At 35.4% G+C, this 14611-nt stretch overlaps 1 protein-coding gene across 1 annotated transcript in view; it reads left to right on the top strand.

The window, feature by feature from the left end:
* DPP10 (dipeptidyl peptidase like 10) overlaps nt 1-12978 on the top strand; it is a 365506-nt gene extending 352528 nt beyond the window's left edge. Inside the window, exons 19-23 of the mRNA XM_030916466.1 lie at nt 5598-5697; nt 5948-6006; nt 6115-6187; nt 10402-10475; nt 11858-12978. Coding sequence (XP_030772326.1) covers nt 5598-5697; nt 5948-6006; nt 6115-6187; nt 10402-10475; nt 11858-11992 — 441 coding nt within the window. The 3' untranslated portion in view covers nt 11993-12978. The remainder of the gene's footprint in view (nt 1-5597; nt 5698-5947; nt 6007-6114; nt 6188-10401; nt 10476-11857) is intronic.
* Nucleotides 12979-14611: the final 1633 nt, after the last annotated feature.

Here is a 14611-nt window from a genome sequence, read left to right as displayed (position 1 = left end):
TATTGAATTTAGTTCAGTGAGGAGAGCTGTATGGAAAACATGTAAACTAAACATAATTGGTGAAATATATAAAATGTCAGGTGGTGAGAGTTTGATTCCAAAAAAAATGAAGAAGAGAGATAAATAAGGAGGCCAGGATTAGAGCTAATGTGGCAAATTTAGATTGGAAGTAAGGAAAGGTATCACTAGGAGATCATGTTTGAACTAAGAGAAGGCAATGTAAGGAGATAAGAACTATGGATATCTAGGGAAAACAATAGAAATTTAAAAATGTAAATGAATATGGAAGCTTAAAACTTTACTTAGGGAGGTAATTATTTGTTATTTAAAGTTTTGTATCTTTCAATTGAGGGAGGGCCTCTCAGTGTTTGAGACCAGCTCCAGTCACTTCTAAGGTTTAAAGCTTCAGTGTACATTATCCTTAGAATTAAGATCCTGCCTCCTTGAGGAAGGATTAAGATTCTGCTTCAAGGCAGGATTATAAGTATTGTGATAAAATGTGAATGATTATGTTAAGCGAATTAATAGTTTTAATGCAAAATAATATAGTGTAATAAAATTTATCTTGTATTTATAAAATTCTTTATTTCAAATTAATTCATGGTGTACCACAAGTGAAGTGGTTCAGAAAGAATTACACAAGTTTGCACAAATCACCTCTTTATGTATTTATTTATTTATTATTTTTATTTTTTGAGACAGAGTCTTGCTCAGTTGCCCAGGCTGGAGTTCAGTTGCGCAATTTCAGCTCAATGCAGCCTCTGCCTCCCATGTTCAAGCAATTCTACCTCAGTCTCCTGAGTAGCTGGGATTACGCCACCACACCTGGCTAATTTTTGTAATTTTAGTAGAGACGGGGTTTCACCATGCTGGCCAGGCTGGTCTCCAACTCTTTACCTCGTGATCCACCGGCCTCGGCTTCCCAAAGTGCTGGGATTACAGGCTTAAGCCACCATGCCCAGCCCAAATAACTTCTTTTTAAATCCCAGTCTGTCAGTGTATCCCTTTTACTATATTCATAAAGTCACTTAAAGATGATCTGAAAACCTGGGACCACTGCAAACATAAATTGTGAGTGAATGGCATTGCAGACCCCACCTCTGCTTCTCCAAGTCCTTCTATCTATGGAATGTAGTTTCCTACATCATGGGTATATTTCTTTTAAGAAGGAAAATTCTAAGGAAACATTCCGAGGTTCACTAAATTAAATTTAAAAATAACATAAACTTGTTAAAATTTTGTCAGTAATGCTAAAATGCTTGGCAAATGAGAATGACAAAACAATTTAATGAATAGCAAAAGCTGATCACTGGGAGACCAATAAAATACACAATGAAAACAGAGCAGCCTCCACTGATGATGGAAGTTTTTGATCTTTATTAAATCAAAAATAGCCTCTAATTTACTACAGACAATATGGTGATTCCCATTTTTTAATCTACCCGATGATATACGTTGTTTTGAAAGTTGAAAGCATGATCTTATATCTACCTGGAAATTATATCTTATTTTTGCCCTCTTCTGAAGTAAATTTTCCAAAAACTCTTTTGTGATATACTCTTGCATTCTGTGAATACATATAAAACGGGTGAGAGGAAGGCGAGCCATTAAAATTTAATTTATTTTCAGATGGGGCTGGTGAGTCACACCTGTAATCCCAGTTCTTTGGGAGGCCGAGGCGAGTGGATCACTTGAGCCCAGGAGTTGGAGACTAGCCTGGGCAACCATGGCAAAACCTATCTGTACAAATAAGTACACAAATTAGCTGGCCATGGTGGCACGCAGCTGTGATCCCAGCTACTCAGGAGACTGAAGTGGGAGGATTGCTTGAGCCCGGGAGGCAGAGGTTGCAATGAGCAGAGATTGTGCCATGTACTTCAGCCTGGGTGACAGAGCGAGACCATGTCAAAAAAAAAAATTATTCTAGTTTCTGCCAGTGTTGATTTTTGTTTAAAAATCAATTAAAGAAGCATTTGTGGTTCAATTTTAAATGCTATAAATAGAATTTTATTCAACAACTTTTATTATCATTTATCATTAAGACTTAGAAAATATTTGGCTTCATTAAATGCCAAATTTTCATATTTACAAAAATAGTAAAATATAACTTCTTGTATAGCTAGCAATAATTTACAATCCTGGTTTCACTGAAGAATCATATGGGGAGATCCATCAGGTGCCCATTCTCCACAGTTTGTGACTGAATGTGGGTGAGGGGAAGCACTGGCACTTTTTTTTTTAAAGCTTCACTCATGTAGGGAATGTTGGCTGGAACTAAGAGGATGTTTCCAGTAGGCATCTTTATTATACAATTATGCAGTAATAACTTGCTGTATGCAATATAGATCAGCAGCATAGAGGTCCCCTGAAGTTTATTAAAAATGCAAAATCTTAGGTCCCACCCCAGGTCTACTGAATTTGAATCTGTATGCTCACAACACTCTCAAGTGATGTGAATTAACTTACAAGTTAAGAAGCATTGTTCTGGGATCCACCCCTCCTTTGGAAGGCAGTATTCTTGATTCCTAGAGATAATCAGGCTATGAGAGACATGTGAAACTGAGATAAATAAAATAAAACAAAGCAACAAAAACATATAATGTCAACTTATATGTATCATTTAAATGTAACATATGCTTTTATGGACTGGAATATTCATTATTCAGATGTACAACGATTCTGTCAATGTTTTCAGGTTATATAAACAAACAGATCATAATCAGCTGAAAGTTTGCTTGGCCATCATGGTATTGCTAATAGAACCAGAAAAGTTGCATGCATCAACTAAGATGTGTGATGCATTCCTCACTATGGGAAGAGTCTTGCCTATGGGAAATACTTGAAATCTCTTGCCTGCAACAGCCTTCGCCCATCTTTATAACAGAGAACTAGGAACAATATACTGGAAATGCTCCCTCTAGGGCCAAGACTTTCAAGAGCTGTTTCCACTTTTGCTTTATGATACAGGTTCAATGTACCTAATCTGAAAATCTGAAATTTGAAATGCTCCAAATCCAAAATGTTTTGAACACTGACATAATGCCACACATGGAAAATTCTACACTTGACCCTATGTGATGGGTCATAGTCAAAAAAATGCCATCAAAGCTGTTTCATACACAAAATTACTAAAAATATTGTATACAATCACCATCAGGCGGTGTGTATAAGGTATATTAAAGCATATATTAATTTCATGTTTAGACTTAAGTTTTCATTCCTAAGTTAACACATTATGTATCAGTAAATTTCTCTAAATTTTAAAAGAATTCAAAATCTGGAACTTCTAACTCTAAGCATTTCAGATAAGGGATATTCAGCCTTTAGTTATTTATTTTCTTGCTTTGCATAGCTTCCCCGCCTTTTTATGCTTCTTTCTTAGGTAGGTTAATATGTTTATCTACCTAAGGTAACATTTAAAATGCGCTACTTCCAAATGTTGCTGGCCTAAGGCTGTCTCTTTCAATGAGAATGAGCAAGGGCACTTTAAGGTGGCTTATATCTATAAAGGATAATTTTCTTTCCTTTAGTTACTAATTGTTAGAGCTTTGCTCAAGCTTCTGAGTACTACCTAAATATTCCAGTACCACAACAATATATGTTATCTCAGTCCATTCAGTAATAATGACTGCATTTTGAACTTTTATGTACCAATTTTTAAATGATGCTCCAAATACACATAAATGAAATTATTTCTTACTTCAAGAGTTTAGTGACAATGACAATAAAACTATAATCTGGACCACACTTGAGACATCTGAAAATCTTTCAAAAGTAGACTTCATCATGAACAAATTGCATCAGAATTTCTGAGATTGAGGCCTGAATATTAATATTTTTAATACCTCCCAAGATGTTCTGATTTCTAATAGCATAAAGTACATTACAGAGAGTAGGGCTGAAAATTAACTTCTAAAACAGATAACACAGTAGGTTATTTCCTTTTTTCAGCATTACTGTAATTATTAAAATCTCCTCTGGAACTTTTCTAGTCAGATCATGGGCTACAAAAGAAAACTGGACATCTTGATTTATTAAAAAACATTTCAAGAGGATATTCAAAATTAAACTCAAACAATAATTTAACTCATCTATCTGGGAACATTATTCATTATATCCCATTGCTTTCCAACACTTAGTTGTGTGAAATATAGAGGAGAAGACAATTTTCTCCTTTACTCTTGAAGAGTTTTTTGTCAAGATTCACTGTAACAAAAGGCAGATTAACAAGAGTAAAACAAGCCAGGCACAGTGGCTCATGCCTGTAATCCCAGCACTTTGGGACGCCGAGGCGGGCGGATCACAAGGTCAGGAGATCGAATCACAAGGTCAGGAGATCGAGACCATCCTGGCTAACACGGCGAAACCCCATCTCTACTAAATATATAAAAAAATTAGCCAGGCGTGGTGACAGGTGCCTGCAGTCCCAGCTACTTGGGAGGCTGAGGGAGGAGAATGGCGTGAATCCAGGGGGAGTAGCTTGCAGTGAGCAGAGATCTCACCACTGCACTCCAGCCTGGGCGACAGAGGGAGACTCCATCTCAAAAAAAACAAAACAAAACAAACAAACAAACAAACAAAAAAAACCCAGAAAAACAGAAGCTTAATAACATAAATACCTCCTTGATGGGACAGAACCAAGAAAAATGGGCAGATGTCTAGAGCAGATCTCAAAGAACTGTCTTAGACCTCAGATGCAAACACTATCATTCTCTGAAACAAAGGAATAAGGATGTGGGGAAAGACTTTGTTAAGAGAGATGACCAGGAAAAGCAAAACACAAGCAAAGTTTGTTATGTATACTTAAGTCAATTCCTTCTCCATTTGTTGAGTCTTCAGTGATGTAGTTATTCTTCTCTTCCTGGTGCAGAAGGAGAGGGAGAGAAAGAGAGAGAAAGAGAAACCCTTGAAAATGTCTATAAATTTCCTTTATAGACGTAAATTGATCTTACAAAAGGGCAACTTCCAGCCTTGTCTTCAGTACTCTTTCTGTGTCTGCAGTTTCTCAAAATATCTAGCTCAAAATAATCCTAAGCCAGAGAGGCATATTTCTGGTGAAATAGTCTGATTGCAGCCTTATTTTGGGGTGACATGTTCTGAATCCTATAAGAAATTAAAACAATCTATATTTTTGGTGATATATTTTCAAAATTTCATTCGTATTTTTTAATTCTACATAATCACCATTATTTCAATATTTTATTTTATATATATATATATATATATATATATAATTAGGGGAAAATATGTGATTTAACAAGTGCTTTATTTCCCTAATCTCAAATTATTTGGGGCAATTTCCAGATGTGTGGTATGAAATCATGGAGCAAATATTTGACATTTGATGATGTAATTAATTTCATATTTCACTTAAGGCTTGTTAAAACAGCTGTTATATAACAATTTAAACAAATGTTCAAAAATTTTCATTGCACAAAATGATTTTAGCTTTTTTTTTTCAAATCTGAGACATTCTGATATGATGTACAGTACCAAACATTGATCAAAAGCTAAAAATATCTCCAGGCATAGTTGTTATATATAAATATGTGTGTGTGTGTGTTATATATATATACATATACATATTTGTCCCCTAGGGTTATGGTGGCTATATTGCATCAATGATCTTAAAATCAGATGAAAAGCTCTTTAAATGTGGATCAGTGGTTGCACCTATCACAGACTTGAAATTGTATGGTAAGTACTTTCTACAGACTGACCTACTATAATGTATTGATTTGTGGAAAACAAAAGCCCAATTTAGAATAGCTCAATTGAGCTCATTTATCATATGTTATTAGAGCCTGTTTTGAGCTGTTTATCTCCTCCTTGATTCAGTTGATTTTACTAAAGCATGACAATTAAATGTAAAATGAAGAAATTAATGAAATATGCTAGTCAAATAGTTTTTAGTTTGTTCTTGAATGTCTGTTTTCTTGGGTCACAGCCTCAGCTTTCTCTGAAAGATACCTGGGGATGCCATCTAAGGAAGAAAGCACTTACCAGGTAACTAATTTGAAAATAATAAAGAAAGAGGAGTATTTTTGTTCTGAAAATTCAGTTCAATTGCTTATTTAGATCTATAGGTACAGATATTTATATTTTCCTTTATAGGCAGCCAGTGTGCTACATAATATTAATGGCTTGAAAGAAGAAAATATATTAATAATTCATGGAACCGCTGACAGTAAGTATTATACTTGCTGCTGTTGTTTAATAGGATATGACCTTTTACAAAGGGATACATCTAAGGACTTGCTTAGAGGAAGCCCTGTAAACCTTCTGAAGAAGGGAGCAGAGAGTCACACAAACAATCAGGTACATGATAGGAGGTAGGAAAAAAGAATTCAGAGATAAGAGGAGGCTGTGCCTCAAATGGCACCATTGTCCAGTCAAATTCCCTGTAATGATGGAAATACTTTATCAATGCTGCTCAAAGAGTAGCCACCGGCCACTTGTGGCCATACTGTGTTTAGTGTGACTGAGGAACTGAATTGATTTTATTTAATTTTAATTTAAAAAGGCATTTGTGTCTAGCGACTGTGGTTACAGTGTTATTCAGCACATCTACAATGGAAACCAACCTGGAAAACAGAAACCAAAAACATGCACGCACTGACATGAAATTCTAATGAGGTTACCCGCTTAAATGAACTTAAAACAAAAACTTTAAAAAGGCACTTTTATACCATCCCTCATTTTTTCATCACTTTAAACCTTGGAGGTGGATGTGATTGATGTTAGTAGTAATAAATAATATCACTTTATATTTACATGACACTCTTAGGGACCAAAGAATCTATATTTTATTATCCTCTGTGATATTTTACAACAGACGACTGAATATTTATAGCTCCATTCATGGATGAGAAAAATCAGTTTCCAAAAGGAAACAGATTTATCCAAGGCCATCTGGCAAGTGAGCCAAGAAAGTGAAAGTCTTGAATCAATATTTCCTCAATCTTGAACTTAACTCCTTCCTCTTTAGAGTGGGTTCTACTGAATGATTAGCTTCAAGGATACTATATGGAAAGGGAGAGAAAGAGGAATTTACAGTGGAGAAATTTGACAAACATCACATCAGCAGTGACAAGTCATGTTATTACTATTAAATGCCCTTGATATGATGTAGTGGGGACAGCACTTTACCTCCATGGTTTAATATTCCAAGCCCATATATAACACCAGTCTAACCATGAGAAAAACATATCCAAATAAGGAAATTTCTATCAGATATCCAGCCAGTACCCCTCAGAACTGTTGGGGTAATTAAAAAAAAAAAAAAGTCTGAGAAAGTCTCATAGACCAGAGGAAGTTAAAAGACATGATATCTAAATATAATGTGGGATTGTGAATGGAACCCTGGAACAGAAAGGTAACACAAGAAAACAGCAACAAGAACACCAACAAGAAAAACTAGTGGAAATAAAGTGGAACCCCAAATAAAGCGGGTTTAGTTAATGGTAGTATATGAGTCTTCGTTTCTATTTGCGACAAAGTATATAATAATGTAAGATGTTAACAATGGGGGAAACTGGAGGATGGGTATCCAGGAACTCTGCACTATCTTTGCAACTGTTCTGAAAATTTAAAACAATTATAGTGTTAATAATCTATTAAAGAAAGATGTGGATGATACCAGTGTTGGGAGAAGGAGAGCATAAAAATTTTGAAGGACATTTAGATGTTGTTCTAAGCTATTAAGATCTAACATGTATATCAACCGTAATAAAAATAAACAGCAATTAAGTACTCATTGTATGTCAGAAAACACGCTAAAAGCATTTAATATTATCTTATTTGTTCTTCTCACAAACAAGGAATAGTAGATATTATTACTTGTATTTAACAGATTGGGAAAATAAATATTGGGAAATGACATAACTTCCCTAAAAGTGTAGACACAATTGATTAGTAGGAAGGATATTTGAATCCATGTATTGAGCCTTTTATTCACTGTGCTCTGAGGCCTTATTCATGTGAATAAATTATATTCAAGGTTAAATTATTTTACATCTACCCATCATGCTGGACTAATATATTAGTGCTATTTCAAATTTCTCTGTCAATATCTTGTAGCTATAAAGGTAAATCACAATGTTCTATCTGACTCACTCAGTCACAGGCCTGGCGCTTCACTCATCTAATAAAATACAAGCAAAGGTTCAGCCCCAGTCACTTCAGAGAATATGCACCTGTGAATGTGTATGAGCACACACACACAGGCACACACACACACACAGGCACACACACACAGGCGCATACAGGCACAGACACAGGCGCACACACACACACAGAGGCACACACACGCACAGGCACACACACAGGCGCACACACACACATAGGCGCACACACACACAGGCACACACACGCACAGGCACACACACACAAACGCACACACAGGCGCACACACACACATAGACACACACACACAGGCACACACACGCACAGGCACACACATACACAGGCACACACACACACCACACAACCCATATGGGCCTGGTGAATTATGGGTGCTCAGTCATGACACTGTAATGCCACTACTATTAATATTCAAAAATTACCAGCAAATTAATTCAACCAGTCAAACCTGTAATGTTCCCTTTTAGCTATAGCAAACAGACAAATAGCAGCAAATATCAATGAAGTTTGCACTAGAAACTAAGCAGAAAAAAAAATCCAACTGGAAAAATCCATTTGCACATTTATTTTCAGCTGTACCCATACAGAGAAATAAGGGATCACATTACCTCTGTTACTGATCTTTTTAATTAGCATTTCTAGAAGCTTACATTAATAGAGCAGTTGGTACTTATGTAGCAACGACAAGGTCATTTTCCCATTAAGTGCCATAGGAAGATGTTGAAAAAGATCTTGACTATCTAGTTTTTAAATAGGTTTAAATGATTGTCTGCCATTTTACATTCTCTGCTGTGTGGTCTGATTATTCAACATTCTAGAGTTAAGGCATTAAAGAAGCTTAAACTATTGATAAGGCTGTCCTAGCTTTGCAACAACAATTAAAAATGTTAGCTTAGGCTGGGCGCGGTGGCTCACGCCTGTAGTCCCAGCACTTTGAGAGACAGAGGCAGGCAGCTCACGGGGTCAGGAGTTTTAGACCAGCCTGACCAACACGGTGAAACCCCGTCTCTACTAAAAATTGCAAAAAAAAAAAAAAAAAAAAAAAAAAAACCTAGCCGGGCGAGGTGGCGGGCGCCTGTAGTCCCAGCTACTCGGGAGGCTGAGGCAGCAGAATGGCGTGAACCCGGGAGGCGGAGCTTGCAGTGAGCTGAGATCCGGCCACTGCACTCCAGCCTGGGCAACAGAGCGAGACTCCGTCTCAAAAAAAAAAAAAAAAAAAAAAATCACCTTAAACATTAGTTACAGAAATTTAAAGATACACAAACTACAGGAAGGAACACCCCAGACAGAATGTGAGCAAACTGCTGCAAAAAGAAACTTCACCAAATCTTCATAGCTACCAAACCCAGGGCTATTGGGCTGCTTACTTCAGAATTTTGGATCTTAGATTCAAGCAGAAGGAAGATAAAAGAAAGCAATAGTAACCAGGACGCTCTATATTAAATAGTTAGCCCTTGTATAATGAGATGTGTATTCTGTTTTCTCAGTATGTGGTATTCTTTTCTAATTTGGATAATAAAGCAGAATGCCAGTATCCAACTGAGACTGTGCCCTAGTAATCTTCGAAATGAATTAGATAGCTGGTTTCCTGTATAAATATCCAGAAAAGACATTTGCCATGTTAAAGTTTTTATAAATTTTATAAAATTTATAAAACATGTGTACCATTAGGAATAATAAATAATATCCAGTAAAGTAAATCTAAACACCATTCTCTAAAGTAGGACTTAGTTGTAGCTCCTGTTTTGCTTTTTTTTAAACAGAGTGAAGCTCAAAGTGTTATCATTATATTTACCAGCTTTCTACCTAAAACCAGATATAAGTTTTTTTTTTTTTTTTCTTTTTTTTTTTTTTGAAACAGAGTCTCGCTCTGTTCCCCAGGCTGGAGTGCAGTGGCGCGATCTCGGCTCACTGCAAGCTCCGCCTCCCGGGTTCACGCCATTCTCCTACCTCAGCCTCCCGAGTAGCTGGGACTACAGGCGCCCACCAGCACGCCTGGCTCATTTTTCATATTTTTTAGTGGAGACGGAGTTTCACCATGTTAGCCAGGATGGTCTTGTCTTGACCTTGTGCTCCGCCCGCCTTGGCCTCCCAAAGTGCTGGGATTACAGGCGTGAGCCACTGTGCCCGACCAGATAAAAGTCTTTTAAATATGCAACGTATGTAAAATAAAATACTGAATCTCTTTGAAAAATAATATGAAAAAGTTCTGATACAAGCAATGTGTTTCTTCAAATACCATAATCTGATTTCTTGCAGCAAAAGTTCATTTCCAACACTCAGCAGAATTAATCAAGCACCTAATAAAAGCTGGAGTGAATTATACTATGCAGGTAAGCTACTTTCTTAGAAGAGTGTGTTTTCCTGCTGTGTTTTTTCACTTGTGAGATACACAACACAGCTTCTCTATTATTCCGTTCTCCATACTATTATTTTTTAATACTTTTTTAGGTACCAAAGATTGTGTTCTCTGTTCCTAATTACATCAGGAATGTGAATGAGCTCATGCTTTACAAGTGAATTGCATGAATCCTTTCTAAATTGTCATTTTCCTCTCAGACTTATTGATATCCCAGATATTGAATTATTTTAAAAGTCACAAGTTTCTACTTCCCTTCTTGTTCCTTTTGTCTTTTCTTCCTTTTGTTGACTTTCTTCCTTTTCTTGTTCCTTTTGTCTTTTTCCTTTGTCTTTATTATTAAATATGAGAATTTATTATTATCAATTTATTATTAAGTATGAGAATGTATTATAATTCTCATAATAAATAGTGGATAAAAAATGTTTGGGGAAATATAGGTAAAGAAGAGAGGATAAAAGGCCATTTGCACTACCATTTACACCTGTGCACTCATATTTAATACATATTTATCAAGGACATTATAGTGGTCACTCTGCTCTGTGGGTAACAAGACATACTTTACACTATCAAGGAGGTTCCAGTCTGATATAGGAGTCATGAAAGGAAAAAATAAAGTCATTTAAATTTCTCACCATTCAGAAGAACCAAAAGTTGTTCAACCTGCTTAAAACACAAACTACCAGCTTTAGGATAATGAAAGATGAAAACAAACAGATAAACATATGTCAGGTCATTCCATAAGCATTGTTGAGGAATATGGAGTTTTATTCAAAGGGCAATGAGGCACCATTTAAACCTTTGTACTCAGGAATTAATGGGATAATAATTTTATTTTTTCTTTGTATTTTAGAAACAGTAAAATTTTGTTTACATTGGAAAGGGCATTGTCAAAGTAATAATTGCACCAGACAATGTTAAACATGCAAGGAAGACCTTATGAAAAACTACTGCAAAGAAGACAGAGACTGACCTCAATGCTCTTTAAATAAAGAGCTGGAAAGTTTTCTAAACTAAATACTCCTAAAAAGGGTAGGAGGGCCCAAGGGCCTATAGTCAAAAAGAAACTGTCCAGTTTAGTCAAGCTAAGGGAAAGGTTAGTTCATCTCAGTCAACATAAACTTGAAAAAGTCTACCTTTTATGGCCAACACATTCTAATTTAAATACCAACTATTAATTGACGTGATTACAATTGTTTTAAAAATTTAGCATGAATAACTTAAGAGTTGAATTAGGTGTGATTTTGGTCAGATATTATTATTCAAAGTTTCCATGCCATTGGGGCTCAGAAAATGAATGCAAGTGACAATAGTTTCTTGGATAATTTGAAATCTTCTTTCTCCTCAATATCTTAGGTCTACCCAGATGAAGGTCATAATGTATCTGAGAAAAGCAAGTATCATCTCTACAGCACAATCCTCAAATTCTTCAGTGATTGCTTGAAGGAAGAAATATCTGTGTTACCACAGGAGCCAGAAGAAGATGAATAATGGACCATATTTATACAGAACTGAAGGGAATATTGAGGCTCAATGAAACCTGACAAAGAGACTGTAATATTGTAGTTGCTCCAGAATGTCAAGGGCAGCTTATGGAGATGACACTGGAGAAGCACGCTCAGAGACAGTGAACTAGCATTTGAATACAGAAGTCGAGGTCTACTGTGTTGCCAGGGGTGCAGAACCCATTTCTTTGTATAACAGAGGTCAAAGGGTTGGTTTCCTGGGAGAAATTAGTTTTGCATTAAAGTAGGAGTAGTGCATGTTTTCTTCTGTTATCCCCTGTTTGTTCTGTAACTAGTTGCTTTCATTTTAATTTCACTGGCCACCATTATCTTTGCATATAATGCACAATTTATCATCTGTCCTACAGTCCCTCATCTTTCATGGCTGAGCTGCAATCTAACACTTTACTGTACCTTTATAATAAGTGCAATTCTTTCATTGTCTATTATTATGCTTAAGAAAATATTCAGTTAATAAAAAACAGAGTATTTTATGTAATTTCTGTTTTTAAAAAGACATTATTAAATGGGTCAAAGAACATGTAGAAATGTGGATTTCAGCACCTTCCAAAGTTCAGCCAGTTATCGGTAGATACAATATCTTTAAATGAACACACGAGTGTATGTCTCACAATATATACACACACGTGTGCATATACAGTTAATGAAACTATCTTTAAATGTTATTCATGCTGTAAAGGGTAAACTTTTTATGAATTAGAAGAGATGCTCTTTTCCAAGCTATAATGGATGCTTTGTTTAATGAGCCAAATATGATGAAACATTTTTTCCAATTCAAATTCTAGCTATTGCTTTCCTATAAATGTTTGGGTTGTGTTTGGTATTGTTTTTAGTGGTTAATAGTTTTCTAGTTGCATTTAATTTTTTGAATATGATACCTTGTCACATGTAAATTAGATACTTAAATATTAAATTATAGTTTCTGATAAAGAAATTTTGTTAACAATGCAATGCCACTGAGTGCTATTTTGCTCTTTTGGTGGAGAAGGCTTTTTTCAAAACTCTTGGTCCTTTTGCTTCTATCTCTCAGTGCGGAATCAATTCTCATTTTCATTGTAAAAGCAAATAGCTGGATTATTTCATTTGCCAGTTTCTATTTAGTATTCCATGCCTGCCCAATTCATCTGTTACTGTTTAATTTCAATCCTTCTAGTGAGAATTAGAAATGAAATATTTTTTATTTATTGGCCAAAAAGTTCACAAACAGCAGTGTTTGCTATTTCCTTTGAATTGAAGGCACAAAATGCATCAATTCCTGTGCTGTGTTGACTTGCAGTAGTAAGTAACTGAGAGCATAAAATAAACCTGACTGTATGAAGTCAATTTAAGTGATGAGAACATTAACTTTGGTGACTAAAGTCAGAGTATCTTCTCATTTCACTTAAGCGATCTTCCAGAAGATATCTAAAAGTCTGTAATAAGCTTAGAAGTTCAGATAAATCCAGGCAGGATACTGCATTTTTGTGGTTTTAAAAAAGTCCTTAGGACAGACTGAGTTATCCTAACTTATGGCATCAAGAGGAAACATTAAAATATCAAGGAATCATCAGTCATCCTCCTGTCTTGTTGAAGGATCAGCCGCAAATTCTGGGTATTTGAGTACATGTGAACCACAGATTGGGGATTCCATTTTCCCTGGGTATTTGAGTACATGTGAACCATGAATTGGGAATTTCCATTTTCCCCTGGATGCTTTGGAATTGCACCTTCCATGCTCCACTGGGTTCAATTGAAAATAGGAAACACTTTCACTTCTTAAAGACCCATTTTAGGTCTTTTTCAAGAATAGTGAACACATTTTTTAACAAAATAAGTTGTAATTTTAAAAGGAAAGTTTTGCCTATTTTATTAAGATGGAAATTTCTTTTTAGGCTAATTTGAAATCCAACTGAAGCTTTTTAATCAATATTTTAAATTTGAACCACTCGAGTTTTTTATGATGCAAATGATTATGTTGTCTGAAAGATGTGGTTTTATTGAATGTCTATTTGAGTATCATTTAAAAAGTATTTGCCTTTTACTGTCATCATTTCTCTTGTTTTATTATTATTATCAATGTTTATCTATTTTTCAATTAATTTAATACAGGTTCTAATGTGAAAGACGTTTGTCTGGAACCCATTTTCCCCTCAGAGGCTAAAGAGACGTCAAGCGAAAGCATATTGCTTAGTAGGAAAGTAGAAAATTTTAATCGTTGTGATTCTTTGAGTTTTAATGACAGGGTCATTTTCAGTAAAGGAAATGCTCACCAACACATAGTCACCAATTATTAAAGGAATCATGTGATTGCATTTTCCCCTTTATACATTTACCCTTGGTCATAATCCCACTATTTCATACATATTTATGCATTGCTAGAGTTTCCTAGGACTCCAATAGCATGCTTTCCAAGTGTTATTATTCCCTTAATGTTAAAGAAAAAAAATCAATATATTGAATTCTATAATAAAATAGGTAAGCAATATTAAATCATCCATAGAGATAAACAACCTCTTGAAACTCTTTTTTTTTTTTTTTTTTTTTTTTTTTTGAGAAGGAGTCTCGCTCTGTCACCCAGGCTGGAGTGCAGTGGCCAGATCTCAGC

This window comes from Rhinopithecus roxellana, chromosome 14, assembly GCF_007565055.1.
Source record: "Rhinopithecus roxellana isolate Shanxi Qingling chromosome 14, ASM756505v1, whole genome shotgun sequence".
NCBI lineage: Eukaryota > Metazoa > Chordata > Mammalia > Primates > Cercopithecidae > Rhinopithecus > Rhinopithecus roxellana.
This window is presented reverse-complemented; position numbering and strand designations above follow the sequence as displayed.